Genomic DNA, 20,822 nt, shown 5'->3' with positions numbered 1-20,822 from the left:
CTGAATGAGGAAGTGGAAGGAGTGAGGAACAGCGAGAGAACTCTTACTCTGACACTCAAATGAAAGTAAAAATACTGTCTAGTAATGTCGAATCTTGTTAAGAGCTCTTGATTGAGATGGAGGGATGATGTCTATTGCTTGCAAGAGACAAAAGTGAGTAAGGATGTGGAGGGTGTTGCCAAACAACTTTGGTCCGGTAGATGGATGAGGGTGGGTATATTGAAGTTGATGGTAGTAGACATGCGTAAGACCGACAAAAACAGAACCCACAACTGAGTAGTAACTCTACAATGCAAAAGAAGTAGCCACCATCTTCAGAGTGCTCTTCATACATGGGAACCTACTACAAAGATGAATTTTCCTCTTTCGAAGGTTGGAATGAGTGAGGCAACCCTCTATAGCCACAATCTAAGAGAAGCAAGAGACCTTCAAAGGTGCCTAGCTGAGCCAAAAAAAAATTCCAAGGCCAAAAACCCCTGTTGTCACTTAAATCCAGCTTTGTGAATAGCTTCTGACCATAAAGAGACCTTTGGGATGGTCCTTCCATCTAATAGAATCAGCTTTGTTGCAGCCCAACACTCTGTTGCTTAGCAGCTGAAGCAAGAGACACACTAGTTCAAGTTCCCAATCATTTACATTCCTTATTCTAAGAAAGAGAGTACACGCTTATTGTTGAATAAAATTTTGCAATTACTACATTGTGTTGAGAGTTGGTATTCTTAAAAAAATATATGAGAACTACTCTTTAAGAGTATTGTGGCCCAACCATGCATCTACCCAGTAGTAGTACTTTATAAGATTTCATTTCATCCTTAATTAAAATGATTAATAGATCAAACTTCTTAGATTAGCTAGCTTAATTACCTTTGATCAATTAGACTTGTTTGCCATGAAAAAAGAACCGAGTTTCAAGAAATAGTTCCTTTTACTAATATGATTTGCTTGTTTGGGTTGGGTTACATTTTGACCCATCGGGTTGCAGTAATTTGACCCATTTCGACTCAATTGTTTGATGGGTCATTTCTAACTCAACCCGTTGAGTAAACATAACAAGTGGGTAATGACCCAACCGGTATACGGAGTGAGCGGGTTGGGGATGATTAGAACCCCTAAATCTAGATATACATAAAAAGTAAGCAAGTAAGCCAAGACTGATTACCTCCGTAAGCGACGCTGCAGTTCCAGCAATTGAAGCTTTTTCAGCTCAATGACACTTTTCGTTTTTGCAGAGATATCCTCAGAGGAGCTCACAGATTCCTGCCACATAAAGGAAGACGAGTATTTATCACATGCGAGCGATCTTAACCGGGATGTAAGAGTCATTTATCAGATAATCAGGTCGCAGCAATCTACAGACATTAAAGATGCTTATAATAGTTCTCACATGTGTATCACATGCTGGAAGAGCATATCATCCAATGGTTTGTGTTGATTGGAGGACATTGTTGATTGAAAAGCTCAATAATGGGAGAATAGAATATGTTATTCCATTGTATTTTATTGTATTGATTCTCTTTCCTTAATTAGTCATAGGACTCCATGTATAAGTACCCAATTCTCATGGGATGTAGAAATATCCAAAAATACAAGCAAGTCTACTTTTCAAAAATCTTCGGGTCTAAAGCATCAAAAATAGCTTGTGCAAAGGTTTAATGAAATCCATTTCTTAAGGGATAATGTAACTCATACACTCACTCAAGATCCATAAAGAAAAGACCTATTCAACATTAAAGTCATTGATGCCAGCTTCAATTGCTTATTATCTTGGCATCAATGACATCATTTTGCGCTCATTATGCAGTTTAATTTAACATTTTGCAGCTAAGGTAGAAAAATGACCAACTAAACAGTTTTTCTTCATCTGCACAGCCTACACAGTCGGCAGTTGCTTTGACCGTTTCAAAATGGAATTAAGAAACAATTGAGAATCTTCGGAATTTTTTGATGAAGAGTAACTTTGTATATATCCAATTTTTTGATGAAGAGTAGCTTTGTATATATTCCACCAGAAGTAAGCCTTAAGACAGTACCCAATCTAATCAGTATCAACAAAGCTCACCCCATAATTCAGTCTACATGAAATCCTGATAAGAGCATTGCATCTCATAAGGAAGAAGGATTTTCAATAACAGACCTTCAACTTCTCAGCAGAAGCAGCAATTCTTTCTTCTGTTTTTTGCTGTTTTTTCGACCATTTCTGTTCACTAATAAGCTTCCTTTTCCGTTGATCCAGAATCCATTTCTCCAGCATTGTATGCCTTGGAGATGATAACCTATCCGTGGATGCTGAAATATTATCATCCTCTTGATCTGTTTCTTGCACTGTAAATGAACTTGGTGCACAGATGTTAGAACTCAATGTGCAGATGTTAGAACAATAACTAATCATACAAAGAGAAATATGTATGTACACTCAGCACACAGGAACATCAATCCCATGGACGGGACTTGACCACACCATAATGGCAAAGAAAAAGAAAAGCAAGTAAAACAAAGGTGGTATCTGCATCTGTGCATGGAAGTTATAACAGAAGTTCGTCTTACTTAGATCCCCAAAGCTAAAACCAAGGGGGGAAGGTGATCTTTTGTAAGGAAATAGATAAGAGGTGAAATTCTTATATTATTCAGACCTTGTGACAGATTTTTCAGCGTTATATTTGAATCCTTCACTTGCATCATTGTAGGACTCTGATTAATTACTCCAGGAACAGATTTCCACTGTTGCCTCAAGGGTAAACTAGGTAAGTTACTATCAGCATGTCGATTTCCTTGAGCATTGCTATCAACAAGATTTTGAGACTGACCAGTATGATTATCTCTCATTAGCAGACCCGATCCATGGGTATTGGCGGAGGCAGTTGGTGATACCTTTGAAGCCTCAGTTCCACTCCTACCACTCAGATCAGGCTTCATTTGCTTGCTTGTGCCCATAACAGAGGAAGCTTGAGGAAACATTCCAAGCTGTTCAGTATTTGCAGGAGCATTCTCATGATTATAGGGAGGAAAGGATTTCGGATCAGTCGGAACTCCTCTAAGAGCAGATGCCTGTGATTCTATAGCATCCTGGATGGGCATTTCAGCATCCTGAATCATTCTCATTTTTCTTTGGGGTCTCCTTTCGTCAGCATGCTCAGAAGGATCAAGCTGACCATTTTTATCTTCCATCAAGTTTGCATTCTCAGCCTCCATTGATGAATTTGTATCGGTAAGAATTCCAGAAGGTGTAGGACCAGAAGAAATCCTGTCAGTTTCGCCAGCTCCTCCAAATGTCCGTGTGACTTCAGATGCGCTGCCTTGGTCAGTAACCAGTTGCTCCCTTCCTTTATGGTCAACCAATTCTCTGCGATCTATAGAACACCATACATTAGCACATGAAACAGATTATATAACATTTGAATCAGAGCAAGAAAAAAATAGAGCTATTAAGCAGCAGATACCTTCTTTCGGATAGAAGTTTCCGAGTGCAATCTCAAGATGAAGCTTCTTTGGCATTAAACCATTCCTATAAGTGAAGAGATATTGAAAACTGTGGCAGCCGAAAGCAAAAACTTCTTTGCATAATGACAAACACTAGAATCTAACTTCATTATCCTACATACCTAAAAGCCAAAAACACAAGACATTGTGCTCTAAGCTGTTTCAAATGATGTTCTTTGAAAGGCATGGTAGATACAGGAGCCTGAGCAGCGACAGACAACATCCCTGCATCTCTGATTGTTTCACTTCTAAGTATACTCTTCTCTGGGACATTGTTGGGCATGCCCCCCTGTTAACACAAACAAATTAAGGCAAAGATGAAGCACAGAGAAAACAGATACTGCTGAAAAAGAAAACCAACTAAATACTATCACAATCTATGTGCTTCTCGAAATTGAGAAACCTAAACATAGTAGAAGGTCCTCTGTTCTATGCAGTCCAGCTCAAGCAATAGTTGGAAAGAAGATCAAAACTCATCTAACTTGAAAAGCCAAGGAAAGGATTCATAACAACAACTACAAGAGACGAAAATAATGAAGTTCAGTTTTTTGGATATCCTTCTATTGGTGCTCACGGGATGCCTGCAATAATAATAAAGATAGTTTTACACTAGTTAATAAAATGTTGTAACCTCGATCTGGAGATCTTCTCCTAATCTTAGGAACTTATAATGATGATGAAAATGCAACTAAACAAATTATAAAACAGATACACGGAAAAAATCATGTTATCCTGGCCCTCTAATTTTGCCTAGACTTCTGTATTAGCTGGTTCCAGATCATCATTTGTTACCTAGTTAAAGAAGAAATTGGGTAAACCATAACAGTATCCCCAGTTAAGACAAGGTATAACCAAACATCTATATGTAGACTAGCCTTTGGCAGGAGTGCTCACTGTTTTCTATGATAGTGCTCGATATCGGGACACTCAGTACTTCAACTAGTCTCCATATTCCTCCAATGGATCTCTTCTTTTTTTTAATAATGCTAACATTCTATATATTAACAGCTATACTTTACCAACTGTATAGTCCCCCAAAATAGACATTACAAAATAAAGGAAAGCTTCCTGTCTATGTTCCTTCTTAAATGTAGTCTAAAACTTCAAAAATATCTTCAATTTCTACTGGAGAATCCTGTTTACACCAAAAGTAACAAAATTAATGAAGGGGTAAACAATTTTCAACTTCTTGATATTGCATTGCTTATCCTCATAACATTTCTGAATCTCTCTCCACACAGACCACCATATACATGCTCGGACTATCCTCCACCTCTCCTTCTGGTGGGATTAAATTCCACCTCTGGTCCAACTATCTAGCATCTCCTTCATATTTCCTGGCATCACTCATCTGATCCCCTCCTCAAATTAATGAAGATTTTCTGAAGCTGATTAGTCCAATTGCAAAGTAAAAAGAGATGGTTGGTTGTGTTTGCACGTTCCCCACTAGATAACATATGAACATAGTTCCCACTACTAGGAATCAAATCACATAAAACGTCCAGCATTACAGTAGTCAATTCTTCTAATAACACTGCATGTGAAGCATGCCATTTCTAAGAACCCTCCTCCCTTAAGCTTAACTATCAGGAAAAAAAGTAAAGGAGTTTCCTGTCACTTAAGTGTTGGGTCAAAGTTGCAAGTAGAGCAGCTATTAAGTAGTAACCAAATGCAGAAATAATGTGAATCCTTCATCAAAAGTAACCACTTACCTTTTTAATCAATACAATAAATGTGGACTTGTTTATGTCAAATCAAGACAGTATGTCATAAACATAGTAATTATCAGATGACACACTTACAAAACTATTCAACAACCAACAGCCATTATGTGAAAAGAAGGAAAATAAGTACCTGACTGATCTTGCCAGCATTTCCTAACATATTAGATCCTCCTTCATGCTCTATTGCTCTTCCCACTGCAGTTCTGCCAGCAACAAGATCAGCCGAGGTGGGACCAGAGTAAGGTTCTGTGCTTCCATCTTTGTGCAATTTTGCAGCATAACCATGATTATCAATTGAAGGACTTCCAAACTGCATTGGACTTGAAATTCCTGCCTCTAGTGGCTGAGATGAATTTGAAGCAGGAGACGCCATTACAGGAACTTTGACACCTGTACCTGAATTAGAATAGCACTTTATGACATTAAATGATTAAACTACCCTGAATGTACAAGTAGTTTTCATGTCTACTGATAGGAGAAATTTTGCACTCAGCTCAACAGGCGATATCAACATTGCTCCTACACTTAGAATGGCCAGTGCTAATGACATAACATTCATTCATGAAAGCGAAAGAGTACTCGTCAAAATGAAGATCGGAAAAAAAAAGAAAAAAGGATGAGATAAACAAATAAAGAGCTAACTTTCTTTAAACTTTATTTGTTATTATGTAATATCAAAAGGACTGGGGAAGACAGGTGAATTATAAAGGTTAAGATAGGGGCAAGTCAAGGGCCCACCGGATTGGGCATGAAGAAGTCTCAACTGGGCTAGCATTGATGAAATTAGAAAACCCCCCCCCCCCAGCATCATTAACCAAAGCCAAATTCAAGATCAGGTTCAGGATTCGTGTCAAATCAAGTAAAACTCTAGAAACACTCCGGAGAAATTTGAACTAGGCAATATACTTATAGTAAGATAACTGATTAGTCATTAGAGGCTGTCACATCCCCGAAAAAGTGGGATGGGCTCGAGTGACTCAGAGTGAAAGACCTCGAGGAGTTCAACAAACTTCTGCTAGATAAATGGACTTGAAGATTTGGGATGGAGGAGCACGTTTTTAAGGGAAGTGATGGCAGAAAAGTATGGTGCTGTCAAGTGCCAACGTGGAATGGAGGGCTAGAAAGATCAACTTTCCATTCAGGCGTAACCTTTTGTTTTGATAAGGTAAGAGATTTTATTAAATGGTAACAAGAAGGTATAGGAGAAGAAACAATAACACCATAAAACAAAAGGCAGCCTCGTAACCTCTTCTTCCAAGCATATCCAATAAATCAATAAACTGACTCAAACTATTTATGGAACTAATGGGAGTACCCTTGCCTTCAAAGCAAGCTTTGTTCCTCTCTAACAAAATTGTCCATAAGATGAACAGAGGGATGCAAAAATTTCCATTTGGGCATAGACTTTGGAGGAGCATTTATGAAGGAATGCAAAGACTTCAGCAGCCACATTACCGAAGCAAAATAAGATTTTGTGTGATAGGTGGCATAAAGAGAACATGTTGAAAATTACTTGCCTAATTGTACAAGTATGAAGAGTCGCCACCAAGATAGTATTGGTGGTGCAAGTACATGACGGGTGCTTTTCTTTTTTTTGTTGCATTGGGATCTCACATTTAAGAGAAACTCACAATATTTGGGAAATGGGTCAATAGCAGAACCTTATAGGATTACCATATAAACAGGAACACATTGCAAATGCATGAGATGAGGGACATGGGGAGAGATGGACAATTCTCAGTAGAATCATACTACCAAAAACTATCGATGAGATCGTGCAGGATGAAATGGTGTTCCTGCATCTCACGATTCTGCTACCAGAATGACCAAAAGAGTGTACTTCTTTGTGTACTTGACATAAAAGGAAGGAAGTGGAAGATCACATATGTGTCAGTTGGTGCTATATGTATACATGTTCAAGAGAAGATGTAGATTGCCTCTTATTACATTGTCAAGTAGCTACTACATTTGGTGGAAGTTCGGAATTGGTTTAGAATAATACAGTAGGTCATTCCAACTACAATAAGATTGACATTATGTAGCTGGGTTTCTGGAAGAGAGAGGACTCAGGGAACAACAGATAGCCCCACTAGCTCTTATGTGGGTAATATGAAGGAAGACAAATAGGAGAGATTTTTAAGTGATCGAAAATGTTTTTGTACATGTGGAGAATATCATGTCTCTGATTTCATTTTAGTGTACTATGAGATTCTTTTCTGGATTAATGATTGAGTGGCACTTTTCAATAGATAGATAGGTATAACGTCTTATGTGGAAAACTACATTTTAACCTAGGTTTCTACTTTTTGGTAGAACACTTATATTATCGGGAACTCCCCAACATTAAACAAACTAATAAAAAAAATCAAACCCTCAAAAATATGGTTAACTTGCATTTACTCACTCCAATTTTGTTAACCATGGTGTACAGGCCAGCTTATGCACACCCCGACAAACTCCACGGATATCTGCTACCTCCCGCCAAGATCAAATATCAAGTAACTCTGTCCACCAAGATTCAGATAGATGAAAAGAAATCACCTAGTGTTTTCGTCTCCGCTAGGATTTGATCCTGAGACCTCTTGGTTCTCCTCCACTTCGTTAACCACACCCTTGGGTGCTGCACTCACTCACTCACTCCTTAAGCAAAATAAGAACCCGTCCAACAACTTAAATATTGTTGACTCTCAATTTCTAATTTATCAACAAAAACAAGGCTTCAATAGCAAGCGACCCTGATTTTTTGAGTAAAAGATGTGTTCACATTTGCGTACACCACGACACATCAACTAATCCACCAAAGACATGCTACCTCCTACAACATAAGCATCTAGTAACTCCATCCACCAAAGCTTAGACATATAGGAAGAATTCAACTAGTGTTGCATTTCTAATATTCATTTTGTGGTTCTCACAGTTGTACCCCAACTTTTTGACCACCGAGCCTTCCTTTGGGAGTAAGACTGTTGCTTGATATTGTGTCATATATCAAAGTGGTTTAATAACATGATCAACCAATAGCATTAAATTGCTCAGAAACCAAGCTACTACAAATCTTTGGCGACAAGACATGGTTATCTGTTGTTTCATTTTCTTCTCCTTCCTAAATTATACGTAGAAAATGCACAGTTCCAAATGCATATTGGTCATCTACATAAGTTTTATCAAATTGTAATCTTCATTTGTTCGGTTAATATTTTAGTTTCCCAACACTAGACAATATGAATGATTTGCCATGCTTGCAAGTTGCAAGTTAGCAGACAAATCGTTGTACTTACCACTTATGTGGGGTGCAGATGCTTGATAAACACCATGTCCGCTGCCGCTTGGACCGCTACCCATCTCATTTCCCAGAAAATTTGCTTTGGAGTCTCTAGTAACCCCTGGCCTCTGTGAAGATCCTGCAATAACACTCGATTCGTTTAATATAAAAATAGCCAACAAAACATGGCTTCGACTTCTTGCCAATACATATTAGTGAAGTGCATTAAAGTGCAACAAGTATCATTCTACCAGCTACTTGTGATGATGCAGCTTCTCCTGCTTGTGCTGCAGCAGACACAGGAAGACGTGAGGACATTAAAGCTTCAATGTCAAGACCATGTTGCTTGACGACAGTCTCCATAGCCCTTGAATCAATAAAAGAGAAATTACGGAAGTCAACAAAACTGTAACAGTACAGCATGTCAGAGATGAGTATCGAGAACTCTGAACCATCACAATCAATATTTAGTAGCTTTAGCGTCAGCCAGCCAACCACAGCACTAGGATGCATTTTTGTTAATCCAGGAGGCATAGTATCATGGGCAACTACCATTATACTTTGACAGTTATACTTTCCCATCATAGCTGGAGAGTACAATAATATAATAATCGAAAACACAATTATTGAACAAAAAGATGATTGACAAAGGGGTAGGGACCATAAAAGGTGAGAAATGTGCAATAAATTCTATGATGCTCTAAATATATGGATGGAGTTTAAGACGCTATACCTTGATATTACTTGATAAGGCATTGAGCTCTCCTTCCCGCTGGATCTCATATGTTGTAAAATCTGAGTCATGAGTAGTACAACTTAATACAGGTGAATAACTAGAATTTTTGGAAAACATACAACATAAGAGATGTATACTCACCACATAAAGCTTTGTAGCCAATTTAGTCGGCTCATCCTTAGATTCTTGAATAAGCTTATGGAGAAACTTTGCTGCCTCCAGCTCAACATTATTTGGATTTGTCATCTTCTTTCTCAAACTGCACAGAATTGCAAAGTAAAATCTAGAAAATGCATAACTAATATCAAAGCCTCCAAGATTTTGCAGCAACATTTAATCCATCATCATAAAGAAAGAGAACAAACAAAGAGCACAAAATGTTCAATTCCAACTTCCACTCAATTGCATAATTTCAAAAGAATAACTCGAAGTATCTTGTCACCACTAGTTCCTACTTCGTAGTACACAATTACTAAAAACAAGCAACTAATAAAGGAGCTAACGGCTTTCGAGAGCAAGCCCATTGTCTAAGCTCAGGTACTTGAGTTCATCCATCTCATATCCATCTAGGCCAATGGCTTGTCAAGAAATAAATATACTAGAGTACCCGAATCTCATTTCGGACAGACAAGAAGAACCTCTTCATGGAGTCCACTCCCCAGGAAGACTGAACAGCACTTCTTAGTGTGCTATGGATTCATCAATAACGAAAGACTGAAAGCAACAAGTACACCAATGTGGCGGTCAAACCAAGGAGTCCCAGACAAGGGAGGAAACCACCACCAAAACCCTCGCCCTAACCTCTCCAATTTTAACTTTCAACCTTCAATTCAGAAATTTTCCAGAAAAAAAATCCAGTCCCTTCTAAATCAAACTAAACTTTTAGGTAAAAGAAATTCCATTTCACCCTCTTCTACACAAGTCATCATCATCACTCCTCATAAATCCTTCCTCCAATGTTCAATTACACAGTAAAGCCCCATAATCTACAAACACTTTCCATTCTTAAACAAGAAACTAGTCACTCAATTATCACTCTACACCCAAAAAGGGTAAGGAAAGAAGAACCCTATTTATAACAACCACAGTTAGGTTTCCAAATGAAGCTAAACATAAATGACAAATCTATCATCAGTTACAATCTACTCCAATTACAAGCCACTGACGGTTCCAACAACCAAAGATCAAATTTTTTTCACAGAAAAGGGGTTTATAAAACAAAAAACAGCGGTGACATATGAGAATTTTGGAGACAAGTAAGAGAATTAGGGTTTTTTACCTGATCGCAGCTTGAGGAATCAACCAGATGAACTAGGCAAAGCTACATGTATATCGAAAAAGGTACAAAGAGAACAACAACACTCGAAAAATCAAATTCTCCTGACTAGGTTTTGAGCTTTGTGACTCTTCTTCGATTGATAGATTGAATAAAAATGTCAGCTAAACATTTTCTGAAGTGCTTTTATAGTAAAGAAAAAAAGGGGGGCTTTGGAATTGTGAAGATTGAAGAGTTCCAGTTTCGGTGTTTCTATTATTTCCTTTTTCATCCCCGTAACCTCTTCCCTGTTTAGTTTAGCCCTAGAAAGAATTAAAAACACCAATTCCAACTTTTGAGTATTTCTATTGGAGTCCGACTATTTCGAATTTGTATTCTTTAGGGCCTTATTTGGGAGAAGTGCTCCCTACTAAGAAATTTTTCATATCGATAACCTGAATTCGAGATCTCTAACTAAGGGAGAAGCAATCTTATCCACTGCACCACAACATTTGGTTGTGTGATGATAACATACTATGTTGGAAACATTGCAAATACGTCATTTTTTTTAATTACTCTATATTTTTTTGTAATAAAAAAAAGTTTATCTTGTCTTTTTAAATTAAGAAAAGCTACGTGATTTTTTTAACTAGTCTGTTAATATTTTAACAAATCCGCGTAAACAAAGACAAAAACCTCAAATTTACTTCTTTCTTCATATATATATATATATATATATATATATATATATATATATATATATATATATTTCGTGGAAATTTTAACTAGACTAACTCATCTATGAAAACCTTTAAGATACCGAAGGTGGGTTATCATGATAAGATCTACACTACTCGAATACTCTGTTAACAATACATACCAACTACTAAAATTCAAGATAATTTAAAATCCTCTGAAAGCACGGAGGTCTTACCAAATTAGAGGAATTCATATTAATCACTAAGAAGAGTTATTCAGTCTTCCTTGGAGTAAACTCCACTAAGGTTCTTCTCATGTGATTTCGCATGTCAGCCGATTTTGGTACTGGAGGAAGTAAGATTCGAATACTCGAGTATTTTTCTTTACAAGTCATTGACCTGGATGGGTATGAATAGGATGCATTAAATACCTGAGCTTATGACTTGCTCTCGAAATCGTTAGCTCCTTTATTAGTTGCTTGTTTTTGTAATTGTGTACTATGAAGTACCAACAAATGGTGAGTAGATGCTTTGAGTTATTCTTTTGAAATGTTGCATTTGAGTCGAAGTTGGAATTGAATATTTCATTCTTTTTGTTTGTTCTCTTTCTTTATGGTGTTGGATTGGATGTTGCTACAAAGTCTGGGGGCTTTGATATTAGTTATGATTTGCTAGATTTTACTTTGCATTTCTATGTAGTTTGAGCAAGAAGATGACCAACCCAAAATAATATTGAGCTGGAGGTAGCAAAGTTTTTGCATAAGCTTATTCAAGAGTAGTGGGTATGAAAAAATTCTTAGTAGGGAGCGCTTCTCCCAAATAAGACCCTACACGACCCAAATTCAAAATAGTTAGACTTCAATAGAAATACTTAGAAAGTTGAAATTGGTGATTCTTACTTCTTTCTAGGCTTAACTAATCAAGGAAGAGGCTGAAGGGAACTTGCAGTTTTTTGTTTTTATTTAAACTGGATTGAGTCTTTTATAATATGAGCATGCAAGAACTTTAGAAATGACCTAAATACTTTATTTAGAGATCTAAAAATGTAGCGACCTGTTTCGTTGTTACAGAAAATCCAATGAGAAAAGAATTTGGGCTAGAAAACTTTTGAGTAGTGACTTAAAAATTTCTAGCCTACTTCAACTTTGGACAAAATATGAGTTAGTTGAGGTCAAGGAAAATCTGATAATGAATGGGGTATTTTTTTTATGAATCTGATCATATGAGTAGATAGACAAGACGTTAACCTGTACGATTTTTTGAAATTAAATTCGAGCTAGTAGAACTCTCGAAACTGATCTTAATATAAAGGGGTAGTTTTAGAACGTTAAGGGTTGAAAGTGTATTGTGAAATGGGAGCTAGGAACTCAAATTCCGAGCTTCTGTCCCCGTGTAAGCTGTCAAGTAGGGATTAATCCCGCAAGGCGGGGCCGCTGTGGCGTGCTAGTCGGGAAAAACCCTTAGATTATTATTTTCTGCAAAACTTCGATCATGTGAGTTAAGAGACGAACCAAGGCGATTCTTGACAGTTTTCCACGACTTTTAGTGCTTAAGGTAAGGAAATTACTCCTTTAATTTGTATTCGATTCCCAAAACTTAAAGTCTTGGGTAATTACATAGGGGGTTGGCCTAAAGTTGATGGTGGAAAAGCCATAAGTTGAGTATTAGGATCCAGTGCAGCTAACAGGACTAGGCAAGCTGAAAGGAGTGGTAAACTTCACCACTGAAACACGAACAACTAAAAGAGGACCCAAAGAGAATCTCGAATTCCGAACAAAATTTCGAAGGAGTACTAGTATCTCAAGAACACGCCTCTGCTGAAATCAGCCCACTATGCATACTGTTGTCGAGGAAAATCAGAGAGGACGACCAAAATCACCTTTTGACGTTCTGCTGCTTTTCCGTGCTCGTTTTTGCTTGAAGCGCGTGTTGGAGTCGTTCCAAATTGCTTCTGTACGCGATTGAGAGGTCGGCTGTCTTTGCTTTGTTAGAGTTGGGCTGGGTCAGGGCGAAAGATAAGGTTGTAGGTTTGGTCATTTTTTGGTATTATAATGGATTGGTTACACGAGGTAATGGGTTTCATTTAGAATTGGAAAAGAGCAAGATTGGGTATGTGAATTCAGGTGTTGGGTTTACTGGAAATGTTAAAGAAAAATGGTTTTAAAGGATTGGCGGAAAATTTTAAGAAAACAAAGACCAACTTCAGTCAAAACTTAAAGAAAATGAATTAACATAAATTAATTAACGAGTCTCTTAATCATAACGAAATAAAATAATAAACTTAATTATAAACTAATCAAACTAAAAATATAAACTATCATATAACTAAACTAATTTACCAAATATCTAATTAAGACAAAAACTTTTTCAGACGTTTTTCAAATAATCATAAAATATACTAATTATATGCATAATTATGTAAAACATATATATTATCAAAAAATTACAAAAGCGACAAAAATATTTAAAATAAATTGGAAAATATCTTGAATTTCGTAAAGTCAATTATTTCATTTTGTTTGGAAATTAAGAAACTCGATTATTAATTCATGTTATTGAGGTCCAAAATTGGCTGTCAACAACTGTCTCTCGTTTTATTTGGATTGATGCAAGAAAATCGAACAAAATAAAATTGACCAAGCCAATTTTAACCGACAACATATTAACCTTTTGGAAAAAGGACTTTGTACGGGCTTTAAGAATTATGGTTGAACCCCAAAAGTGGGTTTCCTACATATCTCAGGATATATGAGAATTCAGGCCACTTGTAGTTCGATAAGATTGATTTAACGCACGATTCTGAAAGAGTTTAAAAGTTATTTCAATGTCGAATTATGAAGAAATTGGGATGCTCGGGATTAAGATTTATAACAGAATATAGGAGTACAGTTGAGTTTTCTCTATTGATTTCGCCCACATATCCTTATACTATAAGAATCAGGCTGTTTGTAGTTCGACTCAATCGCTTTGAAAAGAAAATCTATTCTGTTAGATAGCCTTTGGTTCTGGAAGAGTGAAAAATAAATCGAGTATGAAAAAAAGGCTTGTAACCTCTTAGTCATGAATGTGGTGCACTTCACGCCCATAATTAAGAACTTACACGGACATAATTTCCAAAGATCTTGGTGCACTGTCACTCGGATTGTAAAGCTACTTCTGGTAGAGACTAGAATTTCCAGATATGTAATTGAAACCGACAAATTCAAAGAAAAACCCACATGTCTTCTGATAGGGGTGTGGTTTGATTGTGGTGCAAGTCGCTCCTCTGCTCGCGTCCTAAGAATTTGACACTCTCTTCGAACTATTTTCCAGTTTGCTGCTAAGAAAAAGTTCCACGTTGTGCTTTATTCTTGTTGATGTCGTCCGCACTTGTGATTTGATTTGAGAATTTATCCTCTTGGATGCTCTCGACAAAAACTGAAATAACTTGTTAGTAGAAAATGTAACTGGAAAAGTGATAGTATCTCTTACAATGTTTTTCAGTTATACTTGATGTGGAATATGGCACATAATTATGTTCAGTATATGCCACTTTCGAACACAGTATGTCCATTACAACTCATGATTGGCTAAGGATTTTGAGATGCCATTGTTTATTTCTGTATGGCAAACTCTGGTGATTTCTGTGACGAGCTAGATAGCTCAATAATTATCCGACTGTAAAGAGGTGGATGGCTCGATGGTTATCCAATTGTAATGAGGTGGATGACTCGATGAATATTCAAATTGTAACGAGGTAGATGCTCGATAATATTTCATCTGTAACGAGGTGGATGTCTTGATAATATTTCAACTATAACGAGGTGGATGACTCGATAATATTTCAACTGTAATGAGGTGGATGACTCATATATATTTCAACTGTAACGAGGTGGATGACTCGACGATATTCGAACTGTAACAAGGTGGATGATTTATAATGTTCCATCTGTAACGAGGTGGATTCTCGACAACATTCCGTCCATAACAAGGTGGATGCTCGATAATATTTCAACTGTAACGAGGTGGATGCTCGATAATATTCCATCTACGATGAGGTGGATGCTCGATAATGTTCCAACTGTAACAAGGTACATGCTCGATAATGTTCCATCTGTAACGAGATGGATGCTCAATAATCTTCCAACTATAACAAGGTGGATACTCGATAATATTCCAACTGTAACGAGGTGGATGCTCGATAATATTCCATCTGTAACGAGGTGGATGCTCGATAATGTTCCATCAGTAGCGAGGTGAATGCGTGATAACATTTCAACTGTAACGAGGTGGATGCTCGATAATATTCCATCTGTAACGAAGTGGAGGGATCAATAATATTCCAACTGTAATGATGTGGATGCTCAATAATGTTCCATCTGTAACAAGGTGGATGCTCGATAATGCTATATTTGTGACGAGATGGATGCTCGATAATATGATTCAAAAATATGAACCTGAAATGGATAAACAAATACATGAACTACTCATGGGGTGGATTGCCCAACAAAACTATATGCTAAACTCTTTGATGGGCCAATCAGAACACATAATCTACTTATGGGGTGGATACCCAACAAATAAGAATTTTGACTCTGACATTGTCAAGAAACACGTATGCCTAAATTGTTGCGCGACAAAAAAATTATAAAACAAAATTAACGTATATGCACATCGCGACTATGATTCCAAAGCCAGAATTATCGAGGTGAATGACTTAATTCATTCACATGAAGATTGCCTTTCTTGACAAACTCAATAAAATTTGAGTTTGTTGCCGACCTCTTCAATTGTTAACAAAAACTTGCAATTATTTGATAACTTCGACTGTCATGGAGATATTGCGATCACCAACATCTTTCTGACGTGATGGACTCATTAATTTTCCTTGCAACAAATCTAAGATAGTGTCACTTTTGATCATCTTCAGATTTGATGTCAATTTCACATATGTTTTTTACTTTATGAATACTATCACCTGCAAAGATCGGCACCAACGTTAGTATCGACTATGAGGTAAAAATAAAAGTAAAGTTGAAGAATTAATTAAGTCATTTGGCTTATCGAGATTAGGCTATGGTGAGCCTAATTATAACTTCGATCATGACTCGTAACTAGCGATCATCCAACACTTTGTTTCTTACAACTTTGAAAGAATCTAGTAGTGTTTGGTTTCAATATTGCAACAACATAAAAAGAAACTTGTTTATAAATCACTTGAGGCAATGTAACGAAATGAAAATAAAATGTGATGGAAAGTTTTCTAGTTATGTTAATGAGGCCACGAGAGGCATAAATGATATCTTTTCCCAAGCTTGACAATTTTGACATTGCCATTTTTGTGACTTCGTTGTTCCTACATCAAAAGAAAAACTTTTAGTTTGAAAGGCTGATTTGTGTTGGTCTTGTCTCCACTCTCCTTCATGTGCTTGGCTTACACGCTCGTCCGTCCTTGTAAGACAGTCTTGATGGAATTTTTCAGGACCCTCCTCAAAAATTTTGTCACGGTCTGAAATGTATTTAACTCTCGTAACTTGCTTTGTTAATTCTGAGGTTGCTCATTCTAAAATTTTGAGGTTCATCCTCAAAATTCTATCCCAGTTTGCCTCAATAATTAATAAATGACATTTTTGTGGATTTTTTGAGATCATCTCAAAAATTTTGTCCAAGTTGCAAACTTAATTATAGTAATTTTTTAAGGTCCACCCAAAGCTAACTCCGTAGTATTTTGGTCCTCTATTTTGACTTGTTATAAAGGCCTATCTTTGAACGAATTTTTGAGATCCTTTCAAAAATTCTGTCCTAGTTTCCCATTATGAAGAGAACAAAATCTTACAAGAAATATGACCGAGCCGTTGTGGCACCTACGTATTCGTTGAGGCAGGAATCAGGTCAAACGTAATTCTCTTATTAAGGATTAACCAAAATAGAAAATATTGATAAGGAAACGGCTGAGGCCGGCATAGGCTGCCTACGTATCTCATTCTTGAGAAATAAGGTCCGACGTAGTTCATTACAAAAATGTGCGATAAAAAGGAAACAAAGAGATTAAATATGCTTTTTCAAAGAAGGATAATAATAACTTCATATGCAGAATTTTGACCGATGCTGGACATACTTATTTTCGACCTTTGTTAACGAACATCTTCAAATGAATCAATTTAGAAATGTCTTGTACTCACTCTTAAGCATCTAATATATTATCCCTTGAGTTGGTTTCCTCAATATTGATCAAATTATTGTTGATCATGTATTGTATCTTGTGTTTCAAGGTTGAACAATTCTCTGTGTCGTGTCCAATGGATCCTTAATGATAAGCACATTTGTGATCAGCCCTGTAAAATTTCCCCAAAGGGTTTGCTGGTCTTCCTTCTATAGGGTAGAGTATTCCCCTTGTTTTCAACCTTTCATAAAGTTGAGTTTGAGATTCCCTTAATGGTGTAAATACTTTAGGAGCCTTCCTAAAGTTTTGAAGGAGAAATTTATTCTGATCGAAATTATGGTTTTGATATTTATTTTTGGAAGCTGACTGCATATGGGTAGTCTTGACCATACATACCTCCTTTGCTTTCCCTTTTGATGTATCCATATCACTAATTCTGGTAGCTCTTCTATTAGCTCGCAATGCAGTAAAGATCGTGACCCTTCCAGTCTTGAAACCGTCTTCCATAGCTTCCCCCACTTTGACGTCTAGACAAATTTTTATCCCATCATACATAACATTTTTTCATAGTACTCAGGCTCTTGAATTTGAATGAACATTTCAGTGACTCTTACGCTCATACATGGGAGGTTGAACTCTTGCGACCTCTTTTCTCCAACGAAGAGCATACTCTCGATAATTTTCTGTAGACTTCTGTTTGATATTCTCCAAGTAGTAGCGATCTGGGGCAGCTTCTACGTTATGTCCAAATCTTTCCATAAAATCCTTTGTGAGTGCATTCCAACTTGTCCATTGTTTCAGTTCTTGTGATGTAAGCCACTCCAGAGCTTCTCCACTTAGGCTTCGACTGAAGAGACGCATCAACAATACTTCTTTTCTGCCAACTTCCACGATTTGATTACAATAAACTTTCAAATGTGCTAGAGGATTTCCAGTTCCATTAAAAGTGATGAACTTTGGCATTTTGAACCCTTCTGGAAGGTCCAAACTCGGATGAATGCATAAATTTTCATATTTCAACCCCATCTCTTCTGAAGTGTAATCCAGTTCTTTAATCACCTGCGTGATCTCTTCCTTTATGATCTACTTAGTCTTTTCCTCTTTGGACCTCCACTCCTTCTCTTTCTCTTTGTAGTGGTCAAGTTCGGAATAAGAAGTGTAATGAAGATGTGTTTGGTTTGGACTAGAATATTAAAAGTGACATTTGAAGGTAAGGATCGAGAGTTTTATGGATTTTGAGTGTCTTTTGCAGGGGCATGGTACATGAAAGGGGCTGTTTGAGGATTGTTGACATTTGAGTTTTGAAACGGAGGGAAAATTTGAGAGTTATTTGTCTTTTGGTTTTGAAAGATGGGGAAAACTCGAGAATCGGTATTCAGGTGCTCGAAAGGGTGTGGTGCTTGGTATGGAGTGCTGGCTTGATGAAGATTGGAGGGTGGGTTATCTAAGACATGTTCTGAGTTTGAAGTCAGAGGAGGAAAATGGAGTGGTAGCCTTCCATTGCCTGGAGTGGTGTCATCGATACTCAGAGTTGACAAATTTTGTTTTTCGTGGAGCTCAATCCTCAATTCAACAATTTGTTGCATCAATTGTGCAATTAACTAATTTTATTCAACGGCAGGTGGTTGAACTATAGCAACTTAGTCAGGCCGGTATTCTCATTATTCTGGGTTATTTTTCTGCTTTATTTCAACAAATTTCAATTGAAAAAGTAATCTTTGAGAACTTTGAATGCTCAACAATCAACACAAATCAGTTTTGAGTACCTGACAAAGAAGTTTGTGTAGGTAGTAGGTTATACAAGATATCACACACAAAGCTGTAAGCACACAAGAGTAGCTTCATTTGAAGAAAGACTAGCCCACAGATATAAAGAAATGATTAGATAGACAGGAATTTGTCTAATGGATTTTTAGCTTTGTGAATAAAAAATGTCGATTGAATATTTTACTGTTGTACTTCTGGTTTTTGACTGAGATGTAACTCTATAAGAGTTTAAAAAGATAAAATTTCTCAGAATGGAGACCGAACCTGGAAAGGTTGCCTTCCTATCTCACGGAGGAGAATTCAGGTCCTACGTAGTTCGGCCGCCTTGAATATCTTTGATGTGAGATAGCGAATTTCTTTCTGAATATGAGAAAGTAATATTTCAAAAATGAAGTTCAAATTTTGTTTGATAAACTAGACTCAAAGAGTATTTGAACACACTTTGATAATGGCTTGATATTTATGCCTAGGGGTTCTAAAAATAATTCGAAGAGGGATGAGCTAGAATGTATCCAAATAAAGCAACATATTCAAGACAAGCAGTTTACACATAAACAAATATTGCACGTTCTAAACAGATATGTGACCCTTTTGTGCCAAGGGTAGACCTACTGATATGAAGGATGTGCACATCATTTGGAACAATCTATTGCTCCTAAACAAAAATTTATACAAACTTTATAAGTAAACCGAATGGGGATACATAGTAGAGAAATGGGGGTACAAATAATTAATCTCACACAGGGGTATAACCCTAAACTATGCCTTCGTGAAAGGTTTTTCGAACTTGATTTCTTCTCATCTCTAGGTGCCAACATCTCTGGATGGAGTAGTAGCTTGTAAAAGTCTTTCTTCAATTATAATTCTTGTCCCAAGGGACAATGATTTTTTAAATAACGTATACATCCTTCAAAATTCAAACAAATAATATCGTCCATTTAGATAGTGACCGTTTTGGACTAAGATGGTCTCTCTAATGGACCCAACATGACTTGGGTAATGGGTCATCTTAGTCTAATAATTAGATTTGGATTTGGTTACACTCTATCCTAGGTTGGCTAGAATTAGTTTAGAAGTGACGGTTACTCGAGTCAAACAGACAACAGGGTGAAGCTAACAACGACGTTGGATGACTGCAAACCAACTATTTGTTTTTTACTTCTAAAGATTAGACTTGTGTGTTTTTTGAAGGAAGTCATGGTAAGCCACGTAACTATCTTTGTCCTAATGCAAACTATTTGCCGTTTGATGGAGTTAATGCCATAAAAAATGCAACAGTTTAATAATACGATAAAGAAAGCAAGTAAACAATTATTTACACGTAGCCAAACAAGTTAATTTTAAGGTTAGAACTATTCAAATCCCCAGCGGAGTTGCCATTCTATTTTATTTGAAGAAAATATTTTAATATTTTAAATTTTTTAGAGTCGCCACTAGTTTTAAAGAAAAATCAAGAAAAATATTTTTTCAATTGATTAAAAAAGGAAATCGGTTGAAAATGTTTAAGGGGGTTTAAGAGTTCCTACAAGTGTTTTAGGAAGGTTTTTACGGCACCTAAAATACCCACTAATGTGGTTTTCTATCCGCCTGGACTAATATTTGGACTTATTTTTTGGGCCTTTGGCCCATTTTGGTGGTATCTATCCTAAGATAAAGAGACAATAAAAATACAAAATGACAAGTGGGCTTAGCTCCAAAACTAACGAAATACACTTGTATAAAATGAAAGAGGTCTATCGGCCCAACTTCGTCAAACTCCTC

The 20,822-nt window shown here is 36.8% G+C and overlaps 1 protein-coding gene across 5 annotated transcripts in view; it reads right to left on the bottom strand.

Moving 5' to 3' along the window:
* The window catches only part of LOC101247785 (chromatin structure-remodeling complex protein SYD), a 31,437-nt gene extending 20,675 nt beyond the window's left edge, over nucleotides 1-10,762 (bottom strand). For 4 of the 5 annotated variants that reach the window (XM_010314909.4, XM_026028446.2, XM_010314910.4 and 1 more), the window contains exons 1-11: nucleotides 10,479-10,762; nucleotides 9,341-9,458; nucleotides 9,197-9,258; nucleotides 8,715-8,830; nucleotides 8,480-8,602; nucleotides 5,332-5,597; nucleotides 3,600-3,766; nucleotides 3,438-3,502; nucleotides 2,631-3,347; nucleotides 2,135-2,322; nucleotides 1,160-1,257 (exon numbers count right to left, since the gene is read on the bottom strand). In XM_010314909.4, the coding sequence (XP_010313211.2) occupies nucleotides 1,160-1,257; nucleotides 2,135-2,322; nucleotides 2,631-3,347; nucleotides 3,438-3,502; nucleotides 3,600-3,766; nucleotides 5,332-5,597; nucleotides 8,480-8,602; nucleotides 8,715-8,830; nucleotides 9,197-9,258; nucleotides 9,341-9,445 (1,907 nt within the window). In that variant the 5' untranslated portion in view covers nucleotides 9,446-9,458; nucleotides 10,479-10,762. The remainder of the gene's footprint in view (nucleotides 1-1,159; nucleotides 1,258-2,134; nucleotides 2,323-2,630; nucleotides 3,348-3,437; nucleotides 3,503-3,599; nucleotides 3,767-5,331; nucleotides 5,598-8,479; nucleotides 8,603-8,714; nucleotides 8,831-9,196; nucleotides 9,259-9,340; nucleotides 9,459-10,478) is intronic. The other variant, XM_010314912.3, reaches the window with a different exon arrangement.
* Between the last annotated feature and the right edge of the window lie 10,060 nt (nucleotides 10,763-20,822).

Source organism: Solanum lycopersicum, chromosome 11, assembly GCF_036512215.1.
Source record: "Solanum lycopersicum chromosome 11, SLM_r2.1".
Lineage (NCBI taxonomy): Eukaryota > Viridiplantae > Streptophyta > Magnoliopsida > Solanales > Solanaceae > Solanum > Solanum lycopersicum.
This window is presented reverse-complemented; position numbering and strand designations above follow the sequence as displayed.